Source organism: Triturus cristatus, chromosome 5_1 (genome assembly GCF_964204655.1).
Source record: "Triturus cristatus chromosome 5_1, aTriCri1.1, whole genome shotgun sequence".
Taxonomy (NCBI): domain Eukaryota; kingdom Metazoa; phylum Chordata; class Amphibia; order Caudata; family Salamandridae; genus Triturus; species Triturus cristatus.
In genome coordinates this window covers 166,439,561-166,460,774 of record NC_140587.1, presented here as the reverse complement: position 1 = coordinate 166,460,774, position 21,214 = coordinate 166,439,561, and the positions used below count along the sequence as shown (strand labels likewise).

Sequence of the window (21,214 nt, the reverse complement as noted above, 5' to 3'; positions counted from 1 at the left end):
TGGTATCGTTTTTATCCAAATTCGTTTTTTTTATCAGGGGAAGTATTGAAGCGGATTGCCAGATTCTGGGATATTGGCCTGAGTCAATGATGGTGTTAAACAAGGGTGTAAGGGTGGTTGCAACGACCTCAGGAATGTTTTTAAACACCGGAACTGGGCAAGGGTCCCTAGGAGACTCTGACCGAGATGCCAGCAAAAGGTTTATGACCTCCGAGGTCTGTAGGGGTTTAAAACCCTCTAGTCTATCTGACGCCGACGTCACCAACTCTGGGCTAGCTGCCGCATCACCCACCTCCCCTTGAGCATTGGAAAAGGAGGAGAAGATAACTTCCACCTTATTAAGGAAAATGGGAGCTAGCGATTCACACAGTGCAGAGCTACTATGCGAGTTAGGTTTGGTTGGATTCGTAAGGATAGTGATGGTCCTAAACAGTTCTCTGGACGAGGATTTGGCCTCTTTTATCTGCTCCGTGAAGTAAGCTTTTTTCGTTTCTAAGAGTAATTTCATATAAATGCTGAGGCTTTCTTTATACTTTTCGTTATTTTGACTGTTGTATCCTTTCCTCCAAGCCGTCTCCCGCCTCTTACAATCTGTTTTGTGCTTTTGCAAGTTAGCAGAAAACCAAGGTGCTGAGGGCTGGGCCCGCTTGGGTGTGTATAACTTAGCCGGCGCAAATTTGTCACAAGCGGTATCCATCCACCTCGAGTACAGCGCCGCGGCCTCATCTACATTTGCTGGAAAATTCCCCATGTCAGTGCTATCTATATTTTTCCTAGCCCGTATGGAAATGCTCTCCCTGGGCTTGGGATTAAACTGGTTTAGAGGCGTTTGTAAAAGCGTAAAAATAATGGGCGCATGTTGCGACCAAGGGAGTGGCAACATTTCCGATATGGCAAGACCGGTGTTGTTGGAAAATATGCCATCCAGGGTGTGCCCGGCAACATGTGTAGGACCAGTTACCCGTTCTCCTAGACCACCTCCGCTCATTAATTTCATCAGTCTCATATTGTCCAAATCAAATGAATCCTCCAAATAGAAGTTGAAGTCTCCCATGACAGTGAAGGAGTTCGCACACAGCCCTACCTCCAAAAGAGAACTAATCGAGTCAAGAAATGTGCCTCTAGGGCCAGGAGGACGATATATCAGCATAAAAGTATCCTGGGGGGAGAGTCGTACACGAAGTGACAAAGCTTCACAAGCTACAGTCTACAATGAGCGTGAGATCCTCTGTGTAGGAGGTGAGCGATATGTAATGCATCACAATGACCTCTTAATACATTGCCAGTTTTTCCCAATGCAACTGAATGGAGGAAAGAGGACATGATAAAACAAAATGTCAGATAGGCGCCCATGAGCAGGCGGCGGTCTCTTCTCGCTAATTTCTGCAGTTCTTGCTTCATTGCTTTAGTATGAGGCTATGGGTACTAGAACAGTTGGGCTGCAATGTACTACACAAACCAACAAAATGGCAGTGTATTTAAGATATGTGTACATGTTCAGTAATGCTAAGGCTATTGTGTGCTTTAAGCAGGTATAACATGAAATTGCAATTGTTGTTACAAACACAGTTGTATGTTACATTTTACGTTCTCATCATGTAGTAGTTATAAGAATTAAAACGTAAGGGGGCAAATCTGTACAGTCAAAAGAAATCATTTTAAATAGACATTGTATTAGCTCAGGCAATATAAGAGCTAATAAAAAAGCGTTTTCTCATATTAGGTAGCCTCTACAATGCTAATAACATTGAATTTAACCTTTGCACTGTAGTAATACATGTGACTGTATGTTTATTGGTGCACCTGTTCCAAAATATGTTTCATTTTTTCACATTTTTGCAAGTGGGCTGATATAGTCTCCCCTTTGTGCTACCACACACTCCTATGCACACACACACAGACACACGCACACACACACATATTATCTTTGGCGCTCCTTTTTAAATGTGAGCGGTCTCCTCTGCAGTCCACCGAATACATTTGAGATGCCTTTTTCGACATACATCCATACAAGGGGTTATTCAATGATTTTATGCATATGTATAACATCTCCTCATTCTTCTTCTTCGTAGGACTCTGAGCCCTCATACAAACGTAACATATTTGAGGGCTTTTCCTGGTCATAGGCTAAAGCATCTTGTTGACATAAACATTTTCCAATCTGCATGAATGTTTAGAAGCATCCATTCCAAGAAATGTATATTCTCATAACTAGTTCGACAACTGGTATTAACTTCATATATGTTTCAGGACAGTTAAAAGACCTGGCATATGGCACCTCTCACCTGCCGTTCCGATCCCCACTAGCACCAGATGATGACAATCCCCTGGCTGATGACACGCCTCCTTTGCGCCGGGGCGAGAACCTCTTCGAGCTGCACATTCATCAGGTGCACCTGACCCCCGAGGCTCTGAGGCAAGCAGGCGACCCACAGCCAGCCATCTTCTGCACCTATTCCTTCTACGACTTTGAGACACACGCCACGCCTGTCGTGTCCGGCCCGCGGGCGGTATTCAGTTTCACCTCCCAGTACGCTGTGAAACTGGACGAGCCCTTTCTGCAGTACCTGCAGGGCGCATCAGCTTGCCTGGATGTACACCTGGCCGAGGGTGCAGACCACAGGATGCTGGCCGCCTGTCTGCTGAAGTTCGGACAAGTCCTGGACAGCGGAGACTGTGTCCATGGCGCAGCGGAACTCAATGGTAGGCTGGCAGCACTAGCCTTTTCCAAGTGAGCGGTAGGAACTAGTGAGTGAATGTGAGTCAGTGAGACTGTTCCCAGGAACACTAGGGGGGTTCAGGATGGACATCCAAGATGACGGTTGAAGGTAAAAGTCTGTGCAAGGTCTCTACTAACACTGTGTGAATGGGTGCATATTGTGTTTTCTCCCAGAGGGAGCTATACTGTGCTGGAACAATGTTCAGAGTGGGGTTGCTGCCATCAATGTTACATCACTGAAGTCATAGGAATTGAGAAAAATCCAAGCTTGTCACACTAAGAACAAGTGTGGCAAATGAGCCGCGCCCACTCATTTTGGAGAACACTGTCACAGATATTTTACTAAAGCATGGTGTGGTTGCACACTTGCATTTAGAAACATCACATTTTTCATTTAAATAGACACTAAGGGGCCCATTAGGATGGCGGGCGTATTGCCTCCGCCGGGCCGGCGGAAGCCACCGCTGGCCCGGCGGGGGTGATCCGCCTGCCATCCTTGCCTGATTAACCCCCCGCCATAATAGTATTGCTGGGGGTCTGCGGCGGACAGAAAGACCGTCCGCCACTTTTCCGCCGGTCGACTCCTCGACCGTGCGGAAAAAAAGCATGATATGGTGGTGGTGTCTGCAAGACACCGTCATCCATATCATGATGATGGTGGAGATGTGCCTTTCCATGGCGGCATTGCTGCCATGGAAAGGCATGCGGTTTCTGCCTTTGGGGGCCCGTTGTGTCACCTACATTGGCGTGGACAAGGTGGAAGGCACCGCGTGGTGCCTGTCACCTTGTGCATGCCAATGCACAACGTGCATCCACAGCATTGTGGCGGGCGAAGCTGTTAGCACCGCCCGCCACAATGTTGTGGATGGGGGATGCTACTGCCACGGTGACGGTGGCATCCTAATGGCCACAGCGGGACTGACACACCTCTGGCGGACGGTCCCGTTCACCGTTACGGTGGAGGGCGGACTTTGTCCGCCCGCTATCGTAATAGGCCCCATAATTGGCAGAGATGTGCAGTTTTACTGGTTAAACTATATAATACACCAAAAATGTGTGGAAATTATATTTCACAAATATTTATCATTTGCACATCACCTAGTAAAATGTCTTGATACGTTTTGGCTGTATTAAATTCTTTGTTTTCATCAAACTTGAGGACTATAGAAGAATGTGCTTCAGTTGTGCTCTTCTGCCATTTCATGTTGAATGATTTGTATAGTTTATTTACAGGCATTTAAAATGTTATTGTGTCATTGGAAAAAACTGACATCCTGCAGCATTTCCTTCACACTCCCAATACCCAGGTAGATTGTCACATAGTTCACTTTACAAGTCCTGTAACATTGCAGTCAGATAAAGAAGAGTAAACGCCCATTTCCATGTTAAAAGAATAAGCAGCAATTTGACAGCAGACAGCGCCAGACATCTGTCTTTGAATGCACAGTAACTATGAGAAGATAACAGGCTTTATATCTCATTGACCTTCTGAACTCCATCATGATTATTTTGGGTGTGCTGCAGCAACCTGTGGACCCCCACTCCCAGTCTCTGCGCCACCTAGAGAAGAACACTGCTGCTCCAGGGCTGTAAGGGCAGCTCTTAAAGTGGCAGTGACGGGTCCTGCTCTCATCTGTAAATGCAGGACTGGTGTGAGCCTGACCCTGGTCATCTCTGGAGTATGCTCAACATAGTGAGGCTCTAGCATAGGCCCAGGGTTTTAGTAAGTAGTGACTTCCAGTGTAAGCTCCCTGCCTCAGTTCCCGTTCATAGCAGTCGATGTATTCATTTCCACTCACAGTTTGCTAGTGCTAGCAGTGCCCTGCTGTAGAATGAGATCTAACACCTTTACTTCCTCAGGTTAACGCACCACGCTATTATGACTTACAGAGAGGCGCACAGAAAATTAAAATACATCCCACAATAACATGTTTTCAGTATGACCTAGATCAAAGAAAGATCACAGGTTAAAAATCTAGCCTTCTCAACAGCTCGACATAACCACAGGCCAGGTTCCCCATGCAGATCTCCAGCATTACCTGGCCTCCAGAAACCTGAGGTCAGCCAGACGAATCCTTCTGGCCACTCGCTACAAAGGTATAAACGAGATGGGCAGAATGCTCAACCAGCATGCATGCTTCAATAGGGAATGACCATCTTATCTGCTCACCTCAACCTTGAGAAAGATTTCTTGGTGTTTCTGGAGATGCCGCGAGACACATTTCCACTCATCTTTTGACCTCCCATTATCAAAAACAGCTCAGGCATCTCAGTCGACCTGATGCCTAAGACTAGGCCCAACTTTATCAATGGCAGTGCATGACTTCTCAGTCTTAACCAAAGCTATTTATCTTATCTGTTGTAGCCCTCTTCCATATCGGAGCATTCCCAGAGGACATTACACACTTGATCACTGCTAAAACCCAACAAATCGAGCAAGGCTTCTTTTACACCTCTACTCCATTATGCTGGGGTGTGTCTCAAGGATCTGTGCTTCCCATCACTTAATATATATTCAATCACTTACCACTCCACTTAATCACAGTTTAATGTAAAAGTCTCTTTTTACACTTGACCCACAGATCATCAGTCAAAATTGACCCTACACACTCTAGTAGCCACCTTGAACGCAATTGCATCGTGAATGGCTCACACCTTCCTTAAACTTAATCCTACTAAAATGGAGATCTTGTTTTCAATGAAATAAATCTCTTGGATTCTTCCCTGTGTCCCTCACAGCTGGGAGAGTGCCCCAACCCAGCTTCCACTGTTTGAAACCAAAGTGCCTTAGTCCAACCTGATCTTGGAAAAACAGACCACCAATGTCACCAAATACTATTTTCACGATATTCGCAGCTGGCCACGCTTTATGACATTTCTCCCTTTCTCCCACAAGGTAACGGATGCATACGCTGTTGTTTAATCACGCCTAGATTATGGAAGTTCCGCCTATGTAGGTCTTCGTCACAAAGCTTCAGACCGTTAACAAATAATCCAAAATGTACTTGGTAGAGTCATATTCAGTCTCAAAAGGTTTGACTCTGTCTCACACTATATTCGCCAACTACACTAGCTCTCATGCATTCTCTTTAAGCTAGCATGTCCGATGTACAAAATCTGCCATGACATAGCCCTGATATTTCAGGACATATTACAGAAATACGTTCCTGTAACAAATCTTAGATCTGGCCACAAGCCCAACTTTGTAGATCCTCGTTGTAAATACGTCAGAAGGGCAGCAGGGCATTAGGAACACAAGGGGCAAAACTATGGAACCCAGTACCTTTGGGTCTTAAAAACTTGGCTGTCCTGGAATTCACATCTTTGCCTCAAGCCTACGACTTCTAAGCTAGTAAGTGTCAAAAGGCTTCTTATGGAGTGTACACTACACTATACAAAATACAAATGTATCCATTAGAAAGTGACTATGTAACGCAGATACACAGCAACTTAACACTGTATCTTTGGCGAGGTTAATGACCCCACAAAAACGTTGTCAGTCCCTAAGGCTCCATCAAATGTCCTAGACTGAACTCCAAAGATCTGGAAGGAGAAACATGGAAGTGCTGACTGTCCTGTTGGCAGCTGTGATTGCCCTAGTTCTCAATGGTTCATGGTTGTCAGTTGTGGTCTCAGGTTTAGTCAGACCCTCTACTTGGAACATGAAGCAAGCTGAACGTCATCTCAAGCCCAACGATAATAGCATCCAAAGGGGATGACCCTTTTACCCCACTGGGTGGGTCTGTTAGTGCATTTTCGGGATATGTAGGCGTGTGTTAGGTAATGGGTGTCCCAAGAGGAGAATATCATCCCATGTCCCAGCCTGGGTGTTACTGAGCTGTAACTTCACACAAGTGTCTTTGAATGTTGTGTTTGGGTCCTTAAAGTACATCCCCCCCAGACCAATCCTTTGGCAACAATATGATGCACTGAACCATCCAGATATCAGATGTCTACAACAGTCAGTAAGGGAAAGCTTTCTTATTTTCACCCCCCACTGTCTCCTTCCTTGAATATGCACACACATTTAATATCACTGTAAATCATATTAGAACATTAGAATGTTAGAGCTCCATTGAAAACAATGTAGTGCTCCGGGGTTTCTAATGGCCGGTAGAAGCTCGGACCTCCAACATTCCAATGCTGTCGTTCACAGCTGTTGCTGTGAACAAGAGGCCTCACGGAGCCCGGGGGGATTGAAATCCCCTCGGGCTCCCTGAGGCCTTTGTTTTATGTGTACGAACATTATGCACTCTAGTGGCAGAATGTTCTAATAGCTTTATAGCCCTCCGCAGCTGGCCTTAAGGTACTGTTCCCTTGTTTAAGCCCACGCCTTCTGCTCGTCCCTATGGAAGGCTATCCGGCTATAACAAACATTTTCCCAGAATGGTCTTTTGCTACTACTAAGGTGATCAGGTTGGGTGAGAAATTGAAAATATGGTAGCACTGTGGGGGCTAATTCACAGAATCTGTCAAAGCCAACTGTCCCTTTCCTCCCCATGCCTTGAACTGTGCTGTTATTTACACATGAATATCACATTCTCTCCATGGACAGGGCCAAGCATCCTTCATAATGAAAGGATGGGAAACATCCATTACAACGCAGTCATTACATCACACCGCTTTTACAACGCAGATGTTACAACGCAACTGCCTTTACATTGCATGCCATTGCAACGCATGCCATTACAACGCACGTCACTACAACACATGCCATTACAACGCATAGAGATTTTTTAGTTTTAGGGTGGGTATGGGTTTTGGGGTAGATGGGAATAGTAATTTCTACCCCTACACTATCCAACACTTTCCCTACTGTTGCACTCACTGGAGTGGGAATAGTCATTTTCACCCCTACACTATCCAACACTGTTGCCCTAAAAGTATTATGCGTTATAATGGTATGCGTTGTAATGGTATGCATTGTAATGGAATGTGTTCTAATGGTAGTTTTTAAAAAATGCGTTGTGATGGCATGCGTTGTAAAATCATGCAATGTAATGGTAGTTGTGATGTAAAAACCGCATTGTAAAAACATGCGTTATAATTGTTATAATTGTTTGCGTTGTAACATCATATATTTGAAAGAATGAGCCTCAGCCTTCCTTTCAACCCAGCTACTCGATCCCTGGCCCAGGACAGAACAAGATGTTTGTGTTTAGGTGTATTTCATTTGTCTACATCGCAAAGTTGATAATTAACTCATTCTTTTTCCACTGTCCTGTGACCAGGTCCAAACGGAGAGGCCTATGGGATGTTGGAGTACTGGGTGAGGCTGCGGTTTCCAATCCCACAAACACTTCGGCTGCAGCAGGAGAGGACGAAGGCCCTGGGCTACATGTCCGCCAATGTACAAAGTCACTGGGGCCCACCACGCCGGCAGCATAAGCCTGGCACGGTATGTACATAGAAGGAGCCAGTCTTTACCTTGAGCTCTAACGCATTCACCATCCTGGGGTCCTTAATGCATGAAACAGGATCTGGGATTTTCTTACAATGGTCACTTAGGTATTGTGTCATTCGTTCCTGCAGGGTCGGCTTTAGGGCAGTGCAACTGGTGCAGCCGCACTGGGTGCCGACCTACTTCCTTAATATGAGAAACATTGCCTGAGATGTCCATACATTGGGCCACAGAGTCTCATTTCATCAGCCCCTACCCCACCTTTTATACAAGAAACAAGAGGTGAGGGACTGACATCACTTTCCCTTAAGCATCCGAAGTTTAGGACACTTTCTGCGATCTCCATAGAATACACCCTGGGACTCGCCTGCTGATCTCTGTAATACCCTTACGGAGTGAATGAGACCAGTGGCCTAACGCAAAAAGATGAGGCCCCCCTGCAGAACTAGATGAGGGGCCCTCGAGTCTTCCATATCTCGTAGAATTTTATTGGCCTTGGGCAAAATGGATCCCCCCTTGAAAAATCGGGGGTCCTGTGGAGGGTTGGAGTTCCCCTGTACTGCGGGGCTGCAGGAGCCTGCGTTACAACCCTGAATGCAGGGCCGGACTGGTAATACCGGGCACTGGGCAATCCCCCCCGGAGGCCGGAAGGGGTGGGGGCCGTCTTCTTTACAGGGGGCCGGTTTTGTTACTGGGGCTGCCGATTTTTGAAAAATCGTCCCCCAGCAACAAAATCAGAAGACCGTCCTGCTTCCAGGCCTGTGGCAGCATGGGTTCTCAGCAGGAATCCGACCCTGAAGTGTCCAAATGCAAAAATACACACACAGTCTAAATAATATGTACTTGCCGGGAGGAGAGGCGCACGACAGTGACATGTGAGGGTCCGAGGGAGGAGCCATGCACGAGGGGTAGTTTAGGATCCGGAAGGAGACCTCCTGGAAGAGAGTTGCCAAACACCGAGGCTGCGGGGATAAGAAAGGTGCGCAGGAGAAGAAGTGAAAGGTAGAAGGAGGAAGCAGGGAGCGCCCCAGGGTAAGCGGAAGGCGCCATGGGAGAAGCGAGAGCTGCCTGGTGAAGGTGGGAGTGCCGGCATGTGGGATGAGAAGGGCAGGAGGACAGAGAGTTCAATGATCCATGCAAGAGGGAAGGGGCGCCACCGCCGGTGACGCGAGAGCAAGGACACCGTGTGAGCCGGCACTGCCCAGGAGCACAGGCAAAGACCGGGAGCCCCAAAATAAAGGACCATGAGCCCGGAGATTTCAGGGTTCAAGCCAGGAGACTGACAGAGGAGCACGGGCACCAGGGAGCAGGATTTGGGAGCTGCTGCGGAGTCCACTGAGGAGCAAGCCCTGGGCACAGAAACAGTGAGTATAGGGCGCAGTGACCCAGGCACACTGACTAGAAAATGGCACTGAGGGAGAGATACTGAGGGCTGTGACTGAGCGAGCGGTACTGAGGACTGTCACTGAGCGAGAGGTGCTGAGGGGTACTACCCACGGAGAGGCACTGAGGACTGGCACTGATTGAATGATAGTGAAGAGCACTGAAAACTGGCACCGAGGATTGGTACTCACTGACTGTCTTGAGGATTGGTACTCACAGAAGGGCACTGAGGACTGGTACTTTGCACAGTGTACTGAAGACTGGCACTGAGGACTAACAGAGGGACACTGAGGACCGTCACTGGAGAGGGATTATGCGGACTGGCACTGAGGAAAGGGCACTGAAGATTGGTATTCACGCAGGGCCATAGAGGACTGTTACTGAGCGAGCAGTACTGAGGACTAGTGCTTAAAGAGGACTGACCCTGAACAAGAAGTACTGAATACTACTATTAATGAGGGGAGGGGATAGGAGGTCCGAGGACTAGTATTTGTGAAGGTCACTGAGGACTGGCACTGAGGGGAACTGAGACTGGCATTGAGCGAGAAGCACGGACGACTGGCAAATTAGGGAGGGGTACTAAGGATAGGCACTGAGAATAGGTACTCACTGAGGGTATCTCAGGACTGATGCGGACTAATTGAACATTGAAGACTTTGTTGAGTGAGGGGTACAGAAGACAGGTACTGGCCAAGTGACCCTGAAGGCTGTGTTCACTGTGGAGTATTGAGGGCAGGTACTGACCGAGTGAGCATTGAAGACTGTGTTCACTGAGGGGTATTGAGGACAGGTACTGACAGTGACTTTGAAAACTGTGCTCATCGAGGGGTACTGTAATTTCTGATACCTATATGTTTCCCTCATGGTCATTGCTTGATTTTTGCTCGCGAGAAAGTGTCACTCATAGTCATTGACTATCACTCATAATTACCCTGAACTTATGAAAATGGACAGACAGCAATCTGAAACCTTGGCAGCTATGCACAGTGCAGTGTGCACTCCTGCCTTGGCAGCTATGCACAGTGCAGTGTGCACTCCTGCCTTGGCAGCTGTGCACAGTGCAGTGTGCACTCCTGCCTTGGCAGCTATGCACAGTGCAGTGTGCACTCCTGCCTTGGCAGCTGTGCACAGTGCAGTGTGCACTCCTGCCTTGGCAGCTGTGCACAGTGCAGTGTGCACTCCTGCCTTGGCAGCTATGCACAGTGCAGTGTGCACTCCTGCCTCTGCTCTGCAGAGAAAGAGCACAAGTGTTATTGGTGAGGGGGCCTCTCGCTCACGAATGGCAGTGGTGCTTTTTACCCGCACAGACAGACAGAGATGCTGCGGTGCAGTAGTTGGGTTGAATTTAGTAGTCCTTGTGCCTCACACACACACTAATAAATGTAACCCAAGTTACCATACCAGACCCAGCTACTGCACTGTGCATGCGCAGGGACAGTGTGCCGTGCAGCAGTTGCTTGCAGGCCGCAGCCCACGTACACTTGCTTTCAGCGCCACACCCACGGTCTACCACCACCACCACCCCTCGTGACCATTCAGGCACTGAGGCACCTGACCTGCCTTTATTGTAGGCATAATGACTGGATAACCTGGTGCTCTTTAAGGTCATCATGTACTATTTACTGTTAGTTAAAAGTTAATAAAATTTAATTTGTAATGAAAAATGTGCTGTAAAATGCACCATTTTGGTCTGTTTAAAAAAAAAATTCTTGGGGGGAGACCTCCCCAAACCCCCCTTAGTAGTGGTTGGGCTAGCTCACTGCGCTCGCTCGCTATGCGCCGGATGGGGGCTGCTCTGGCAAAATTTGCAAGGGCTGCTTTCAGTTCCCAGTCTGGCCCTGCCTGAATGTGACCTGGCACTCACTGCACTAATCCCTGTTCCAACATTATCTCTGAGATAATTCCCAGGATCTCCATTGAATGCACACAGACTCCTCTCAACACGCCATGAATCACCGACATATGCACAGAATCACCTCCAAGGATCCCCCAGCATAAGCCATGTATCAGCTATTTAGAAAACAAAGTTTTGATCTCAATCGCATACAACCTTAGGACTCACCTCAGCACCCCTGTAACATATTTGCATACTATAGGAAACAGTGCATGGAACCTCCTCGGATACAACCCTAGAACTTCCACAGAATGGAGAAAAAAGGGTCTGGGACCCCATTGTGCATGATGTGAGACTCACTTCAGAGCCCCTGTACCACCTTTGCACCTTTAGGAAACAGATGTTAGGTTAGTCATAGAATACAGCCCGGGACTTCAACTCATTCTGTAGGAGACAGGTGCTGGAACCTCCATAGAATACAACACTGAAACTCACCTCATCATGTAATAATAAAGGCCCCCATAGAGCACGGAGTGAGACCTGTACCATCTTTATATAGTGTGGGAAACAGAGTCTAGGATATAATACAACCCAGGAACGCAACCCATACAATAGGAAATTGATTCTGAGATTGCCACTTAACACAATCTGGGACACACCTCATGAAACCCGTAACATATATTTACACACTGTAGGAAACATGTCCTGGGACTTTCATAGAATACACCTATAGCGCTTACCTCTTCAGCTGCTGATACATGACATAAGCTCAAGCACATCCCCTGGGCTCACCTCACCAGCCCCTGTCCCACCTCACCAGCCCCTGTCCCACATTTATCAAACAAACAGATATTAAAACTTATACAGCATAAAGACCACAATTTATCTGCCTAATTTCCTCCTTAGATATGCATCCCAGGTAGAAGTAATGAAAGTCACGGGTCATTCGTGTTTTTTAAATCCTTTACTTATGTTTCAGGCTTGGGGAGCCCCTGGTTCTGGGGGACAGAAGAACGAGCTGGTGGTATGCCTGGAGTGCTGCAGTGGTGTGCGGAGCCGCTGGCTTGGCTCACAGCCCAGCCCATATGCAATCTACCGTTTCTTTGACTTCCCTGACCATGACACCCCTATCGTGCCATACAGCAACAACCCCTACTTTGGCGACAATATCACTTTCCCTCTTCCGGTGACCTCCGACTTGGACGACTACCTGCGGTTCAATTCACTGTGGGTGTATGTTTTTGATGATGAGGATACAGAGCCAGGCTGTTACCTGGGCAAAGCTCAGATTCCTCTACTCAGCCTGGCACATGGGCGACCAATCAAGGGTAGAGTATTGCTTGGCACTGGCTGGCAAGTGACATGTTCCTCACTGAATGTAACTTTGCATCTTTGTTTCCTCTCATATTCAGTGCCCTCCTCTCTTTCCTTTTCACATTCTCCTCTCCCTCTTCTCACTAGGTATACATTTTTGTTTTATATTTTGCTGTTGATTTCTGTACATCTTTCTTAACATTTTCCCAAAACATTCTGCCTTCACCCCTCCTATTTTTCTGAATTCGATTTTATTAGCCTTAGGGCTCTGCACGTTACCTCTTCTAACTAGTACTAAAGTGCTTGTGCTCTCTCCCTAAAACGTGGTACCATTGAATGACACCTGACTGGCATATTTAATTTACTTATGATACCCTAGTAAAGTGGTAAACTAGATACAAAGGGCTGGTAATGTAAATGCTGCTGGTAGTACTACAGCAGTTATTGTGTCACCCACTTAAGAGGCCCCTTAAACATATCTACGCCTGCCACTGCAGCCTGAATGCAGTTTTAAACTGCTAATTCGACTTGACAAAATAACCCTCTTGCCATTCCTAAAACTTATTTTTTTATTACAGTACAACTGAGACAGCAAATAGGGCAGGGCGTATTTTAATTCAAATGTTGGGCATGCACTTTTAAGTTTTACATGTCCTGTTAGCGAAAAAATCTCAAATTCATTTTTCACTACTGTGAACCCTACCTCTCCCATAGAATAACATTGGGTTACCCTATTACATTTAATAAATGCTACCGTTTGAATGGAAGCAAGTAGAAAAGTCATGATTGATGTCTAAAAAGTTGTAATAAAAAATCCTCTTCAATGGTAAGGCCGGATTTTAAATCACAGTTCTGAAAATGCCATTTTCAGAAAATTGGCATCTTCTTGTTCAACCCATTTGATGCTTGCAGCTTGGTCCTGAGTCACATGACTGAGTGTGGTTGGAAGTTGGCCTTTGTGTATTCCTCCCAGACAGCCAACTGATAGAGGAACTAGGTGTGCCAGGATGGGCCATTTCAGGCAGGAGGGGGGCACATCCCCACTTGCATTTCAATAGACTGTGCCCTGCTCTCACACAAAGAACTTCACACTAGCCTACTGTGCAGGCAGGCAGACTGGGACCAGGGCTGGGAGGCAGGTAATTCCAGACACCACTGTGAGGTGAAGTCTCCAGAAATGTCTCTCTCTTCAAAGGATGCACATGATATACAACAGGACCCCCAGACCCACTATTGAGCTCACTCCTGGAACAGCTGAAGTACTCTCAGAGGACAGCCTGATGCTGTGGCCCACTGTGCACTTCAGAAGAACTGTTTGCTGCACCAAGAAGGACGGCTCTGCTGCCTGTGCCTGTTCTGAGCCCCAGAGGTCTAACTTGCTACTTGAGCCCTGTTCTTTTCTTTGAACCAAGAACTTCCAAAGGGACTCCAAGGGCTAGTTGGCTGGCCTCCTGATCAGAGCCTCAGCGATAGAAAAGCTTCCAACCATCTTGAACCCACATCTGGACAATTCCAGAGTGCATCCTGACCCTCCAAGTGGTGCCTCTCCAGTCCTGGGCCTTTGGGTGTCGGGCTTAAGGTGCCCAGATAGCTCAAATCCAAAACTTGGGACTTAGAAAAAATAATTTGCAAAAAGTGCTGTGAGAATCGAGAGGAGACCGAGACCTACCTGCTTGTTGATCCGCCCAAGGTGCATCACCAGTCGCCTGACTCTGCAGCAGCCCATGCTATGTTCTTCTCCACAGCAACAAATCCTGTTCAACGGCTGCTTGCAAAAGTGGTCTCCAGCCTCATGAAGTCTTTGTCAGCTACAGCTTTCAGCTTGGTCCCGCTGGAGATTTTTGACGTCCAAAAAAGAGACTGAGTCTGAGCACTGGAATCTTCACCGCGACTTCCTCCAACACTCCCTGATGACGACGCCGCTTCCTCGGTCACTGCCAGCTGTCTTACGCTGCTGAACTTGACCTTTTCAGACATTTTCTTCCAAAATGTATTCCAAGTCCGAGGTAGTCAGAGACTGGGCCCAATACATTTAATATTTCTGATGGATACATCTGCCAGTGGATTCCTCACCTTGTGAATATCCCCTGCGCCAGCACTCCACTGAACTTTTCTTTCCCAGCACTCCACGTCGACGTGGGCGACATCATAATGCATCGGCTCCGCTCGCGACTCCGTACGACGTCACCGCAGCCATAAGAAGCCCACGTCGGCGTGATGACGTCAGTTCCCTTTTTTCCGCGCCGTCGACGCGCAACGGTTTTTCCCAGTGCTCTCTAGCTACTTTGTAGTGTTGCTGTGTTACTGTTGAAAATCTGGCATGTCTTTGACGAGGAAGTCGGGCTTTAAGCCCTGTAGGGAATGTGGAGGTCTAATGTCCATGACTGATCCGCATCAAGACTGCTTGTGGTGCCTTTCTTCGGACCACGATGTGGAAGATTGTGCGTGCTGTAGGAGGAGGAATCCTAAAGCGCTGAAGGAGAGAAAGACTAAACTCTTTATGAAAAAGATCGGTGAGGAGAAGAGAGGGAGGAAGAAGGAGAAGTCGAGGCGGGAGTCGTCGACTTCGAGGTCGTCGAAGTCGAAGAAGCATCATAAAAAAAGAAAGCATTCTTCTCAACGTCGTTCCTCGAAGAGCAGGAAATCGAGGTCGACTTCGCCCCGTCGGCGTCGAAGCAAGGACTTGTCACCTTCTCCTTCGAAGTCTCCGAGAGGATCTCCTTCGCCGAAGCGGGCTCCAGCGCGTTCATCGGCGCAGTCCCCGGCGCAGTCACCGGCTCCGTCGAAGGCGTCGTCTCCGGTTCCAGTGGAGTCGGAGGTCTCTATTGATGAGCAGGAACAGGAAGAGCCTGCTCCGGTGCCTGATGAATCTGCGGCTCCGGTAGAAGACGCTGCGGAGCCGATGCCGAATACTCCACAAAGGGATACAGGGTCTGTTCCTTATCCACAATTCCCGGCTCCAGGTACCGATTCAACGCAATTTCTTAATGCCATGTGTATGGTATATTTAATAGGGCGGCCTTCCCATCCGGAGCACCAACTGGTCCCGTGGGTCCTATGGCATATACGCTAGGGGTGCCGCAGCATTATGCTCAGGCCCCCTTTCTGCCCTTTATGCCGATGGCGCATTCGTGGCAGTTTCCGGCGCCGATTGGAGATCCGTCAAGGCTTCGGATGGATCATCTTGTTTCGGAGCCTTCTTCGACGCCGTTGCCGACGCCGTTGGCGCCGCGTCCGGCGCCACCGACTCCTGTGGCTCCGCCCACTCCGGTACCTCTGGCTCCACCGACGCCGCGTACGACGTCGACGACGCCGGCTCCCTGGATTCGATCAAGGAGGGAGGCCCAGAGGGTATTGGAGGAAGGAAGGTATAGAGTAGAGGTGGAGGAAGGTGAAGTCGACACTTCTTCGGATGAATTTGAAGGAATAGAAGAAGCAAGTGGTTTGGATACGACCCCAGAGTGGGAACATACTTCTGCAAGATCTTCTCCACCACAGGAATTGGCACCCTACCATGTGGTAATTAAGAAGGCTGCAGATCTGTTAGATTTGCAGCTGCCCTCTGTGGAGTACAAGTCTAACTTGCTTACGGAGGTGTTGCATTCTCCGACATCAACTTCGGAGCCTTTGTTGCCTTTCAATGAGGCCATCTTGGAGCCGGTTTTGGAGGTGTGGAGGAAACCTCTTTCTTCTCCGGCGGTTTCCAGACAGGTGGCAAGAAGGTACAGGGTGGCACCTGGGGATCCTGATTTTTTGTCAACACATCCATCTCCTGAGAGCCTAGTTGTGCAGGCTTCTTGTTTGAAACATGCTTCGGGTCCTTTCCCTCAGTCTCCAGCGGATAGGGAGTCCAAGAAAATCGATCAGGTGGCTAAAAAGTCTTTCTCTTCAGGAAGTATGGCTCTGAAGTCATCTAATGCCACGTGTCTGCTGGGACGCTATGTTCATGCCTTGATGGACTCTATAAAATCTTTAGCCCCTAAATTGCCTGAGGGTGATAAGACGTCCTTCTTGGAGGTAGTTGCGGACACTCAGGCGGCTGCCAGACAGGTGATCCAGTCAGGGCTGGATACAGCGGACTCGGTGGCAAGAATTATGGGTTCATCTATAGCCGCGAGAAGACAGGCGTGGCTCCGTTCCTCTGGATTCTCTGCGGATGTTCAGGCCACATTGGTGGATTTGCCATTCGACGGACAGAAACTGTTTGGGGAAAAGGCAGACTCTGCCCTACAATGATTTAAGGACAGCAGATTGACGGCAAAGTCCTTGGGTCTAGCTTTTCGAAAGTTTAGGGGTTTCGGAAGATCATCCTTTCGCTCCTTCCGACAGCCTCAGCAGCAGCAGCAGCAACAACAGAATCCCCTCTATAGGTCCTATAGAGGTTCTGGTCCCAACCCCTCTTCTTCGTCGTCGTCCTCTGCTCCCAATGAGGCTTCAGGGAAGCAGCCCTTGATCCCCCATCCCGGATCATGTAAGTCCTGTGGGAGGTCGGGTGTCCTACTTTCTACGGGGTTGGAAATCTATTACAACAGACCTTTGGGTTTTGAACCTCGTAGAGACTGGGTACGCCCATCCCTTTCGGGAGTTTCCTCCCCCTTACCCTCCTTGCCAAGGTTATTGCTCAGAAGACCATCTGCTTCTCCTGCAGAAGGAGGTTCTAGCCTTGCTTCAGAAGGGTGCAATAGAGGTGGAGCAGGAAAGGGGTCAGGGGTGCTACTCCCGGTATTTCCTGATTCCCAAAAAGGACGGCAGATTGCATCCGATACTAGACCTCAGAATCTTGAACTTTTACCTGAAACAGGAGAAATTCAAGATGCTGACCCTTGCGCAGGTTCTTCAAGCGTTGCAGCAAGGAGACTGGATGGTGTCGCTCGACTTGCAGGACGCGTACTTTAATGTCCCAATCCTGAAGTCGCACAGGAAGTATCTCCGTTTTACGGTTGGGTCGCAACACTACCAGTTTGCGGTCCTCCCGTTTGGTCTTACTACCGCACCTCGAGTCTTCACGAAGGTGATGGCAGTGGTGGCTGCTCATACCAGGAGGTCGGGGATTCCGGTTTTCCCCTACCTGGACGACTGGCTTCTGAAGGCAGAGTCCCCAGAGATGGTGCAGCGTCATCTGCAGGTAAAATCTCAGCTGTTATTCGACTTGGGTTTTTCGATAAATGTGCCCAAATCTCACCTGGTGCCCTCTCAACGCGGCCTGTTCATAGGGGCGGTACTGGACACTACTGTGTGTCGAGCATTCCCTCCTCCTCAAAGGATTCTCGACATTCAGGAAATGGTCCCTTTATTCCACAATGGAGCGGTTGTTCCAGTTCTGAAGGTCCTTCGCCTGCTCGGTCTGTTCGCCTCCTGCATTCTGTTGGTCAACCATGCACGCTGGCACATGAGGGCGCTCCAGTGGTGCCTCCGCAGGCAGTGGTATCAGCACAGTGGAGATCTCAGGGAGTCGATCAGGATCTCCGGAGAAGCTGCAGCGGATCTATCTTGGTGGAGCGTGGAGGGCAATCTGTCCCAAGGAAAGCCCTTCCATCTTCCTCCATCGGTGGCCACAGTGATAACGGATGCATCCACCCTAGGGTGGGGTGCTCATCTGGGGGATCTGGAGATCAAGGGTCTTTGGTCTCCAGAGGAGAGGTTGCTTCACATCAACCTTCTGGAATTGCGGGCGATTCGTTTGGCGCTCAAGGCCTTCCTCCCTTCCCTTCGCGGTCAGTCGGTTCAAGTCCTGACGGACAACACTACCGCGATGTGGTATGTCAACAAGCAGGGAGGAGTGGGGTCTCTTTGTCTCTGCAGAGAGGCCCTGCGTCTATGGTCCTGGGCTCCGGACCATCGGATTTGTCTGATGGCAAATCATTTGGCCGGGGTGCTGAACGTGCGTGCGGACAGTCTCAGTCGGCAGTTCTCCGCCGATCACGAGTGGAGGCTCCATCCGGAGGTGGTTCGTTACGTCTTTCGGACGTGGGGAACCCCTAGGGTGGACCTGTTTGCCACTTTCGAGAACGCGCACTGCCCGTCATTCTGCAGTCTCCAGTTTCCGATGCAGGGGGCGTTGGGGGACGCGTTTCAGTTGAGTTGGGGCTCACAACTCCTTTACGCGTTTCCTCCCATACCCTTGATTCCTCGGGTTCTGTGGAGGATTCGCCAAGACCGGGCCCAAGTTATTTTGGTTGCCCCGGATTGGCCAAGAAGGGTGTGGTATACAGATCTTCTCCACCTCTCCTCGCGCCCGCCGCTCCGTCTCCCTCTGAGGGCAGACCTCCTCTCGCAGTCGGAGGGGCAGGTTCTACACCCCCACCTCCAGAGCTTACACCTTCATGCCTGGAGATTGAACGGGGCAACCTGAGTTCATTCTCTCTCCCGCCTGATGTGGTGGATGTTATTTTATCGGCCAGGCGACACTCCACCAAGTCCATTTACTCCTATAGGTGGTCTAAATTTGTAAAATGGTGTGGAGAGAGGTCCATTGACCCTTTAAAATCTCATCTTTCTGATGTGCTTCAGTTTGCTCTTTCCTTGGTTCAGCAGGGCTGTGCTGTGGCCACGGTTAAGGGCTATCTTTCGGCCTTATCGGCTTTTCTATGCCTTCCAGATAAACCGTCACTGTTTAAATCTCCGGTTGTTCTGAGGTTTATCAAGGGCCTTACGAACAGGTTTCCTCCCACTCCCTTTGTAATGCCTCAGTGGGGCCTTAATCTTGTTTTAACCTTTCTAATGGGTTCTCCATTTGAGCCTCTGCATAGCTGTCCTTTGAGGCTGTTGTCCTTTAAGGTGGTCTTTCTTGTAGCCATAACCTCGGCAAGGAGGGTGAGTGAGCTTCAAGCTCTAAGTTCCAAACCTCCTTTTCTTACCTTATATGCTGAACGGATGGTTCTCAGGACCAGGGCTGCCTTCCTGCCGAAAGTTGTTACTCCGTTTCATTTGGGGCAGTCCAATACTCTCCCTGTTTTTTATCCACCTCCTCATCCTTCCACAGAGGAGGAAAGACTCCATCACCTGGACCCGAAGAGGGCTGTGAGTTTTTATCTGGACAGAACTTTCGTCTAGATGATCAACTCTTCATTGGCTACGTTGGTCATTCGAAGGGTAAGGCGGTGCACAAGCATACGCTGTCGAGATGGATCATCCTTGCCATCAAGATCTGCTTCGCCCTGGCTGGTAAGACTCCTCCTGAGGGCATTAGAGCTCATTCGACTAGAGCTAAGTCATCTACGTCTGCTTTGGCCCGGGGTGTTCCTGTGGCAGATATTTGTAAAGCCGTGACTTGGGCCTCCCTCCATACTTTCGTAAAGCATTATTGCTTGGACTCTGAGATGAGGAGGGAGGGACACTTTGCGCGCTCTGTTTTGCAAGACTTTATGGTATAGGAAGGTGGACACCCTCCTCCGGGAGTGGGGACTGCTGTGTGGAATCTATTCACAAGGTGAGGAATCCACTGGCAGATGTATCCATCAGAAGAACAAGTTACTTACCTTCGGTAACGCTTTTTCTGGTGGGTACAGTATCTGCCTGTGGATTCCTCACTGGCCCACCCGCCTCCCCGTTGTCCACCTTTGTATACCTTAAAAGATGTCTTGCTTGAGATGTTGTTATGCTTTCTGGTACATTGATAGGAAATGCTTGTTTTATTTAGCTTTCCTTTTGTTTATGTACTGTGTATATTTGATTGTATATTGTATACTGTGTATACTTGGAGTTGTCGTTGGTTCACCTGTTCGCCTCGAAGGCTCGGAAAAAATGGGTGGAACTGACGTCATCACGCCGACGTGGGCTGCTTATGGCTCTGGTGACGTCGTACGGAGTCGCGAGCGGAGCCGATGCATTATGACGTCGCCCACGTCGACGTGGAGTGCTGGGAAAGAAAAGTTCCGTGGAATGCTGGCGCAGGGGATATTCACAAGGTGAGAAATCCACAGGCAGATATTGTATCCACCAGAAAAAGCGTTACCGAAGGTAAGTGACTCGTTCATCTGACCCGTAGTCTAGCGCCGTCTACCATAACTTTCGATTTTGCCTTGATCTAGTGTGATTAGATGTCTGCAGTTGGTGATTTGATATTTTAGGTGCCATTTTTCACTCTAAACTTTAAAAATTCATATCTCTAGTTCTACTGATTGGAATTTTCAATTTTGTTGTCAAATAATTTATTAATATTTACTCTATTTATCTAAATTGGTGTGGGAATTTTACTATTTAAGTGCTGCATAAATACTGTACACATTGCCTCTATGTTAAGCCTAACTGCTTTTGTGCCAAGCTACCAGAGGGTTAAACACCGGTTAATTTGGTGTCTTTTTGTGGTTCACCCTGACAAGGATTGTGGCAGTTGCCTGAGGAGGGTTTCTCCCCGCCTTAACCCACAACCCAAATTTCTCACAATTTTCTTCCCTGACCTATCTGCTCCCCTCACTTTCTTTTACACCCTGTTTACTCTGTGTTAGCTATGAGGCTCTCTCCCTTTTGTCTTCTTATTTCGCAGCTGTATTTACCTCTTCTCACTCTGTGTAGCGCTTTGTCCTGTTTTCTGTCTCTCTCACTTTCTTGCCAGTTTACCTTT

At 48.5% G+C, this 21,214-nt stretch overlaps 1 protein-coding gene across 1 annotated transcript in view; it reads left to right on the top strand.

The window, feature by feature from the left end:
* Positions 1-21,214, top strand: part of LOC146830538 (X-linked retinitis pigmentosa GTPase regulator-interacting protein 1-like) — a 429,819-nt gene that overhangs the window by 295,539 nt on the left and 113,066 nt on the right. The window contains exons 15-17 of the mRNA XM_085604749.1: positions 2,251-2,703; positions 7,951-8,117; positions 12,317-12,665. Of these exons, the coding sequence (XP_085460875.1) occupies positions 2,251-2,703; positions 7,951-8,117; positions 12,317-12,665 (969 nt within the window). The remainder of the gene's footprint in view (positions 1-2,250; positions 2,704-7,950; positions 8,118-12,316; positions 12,666-21,214) is intronic.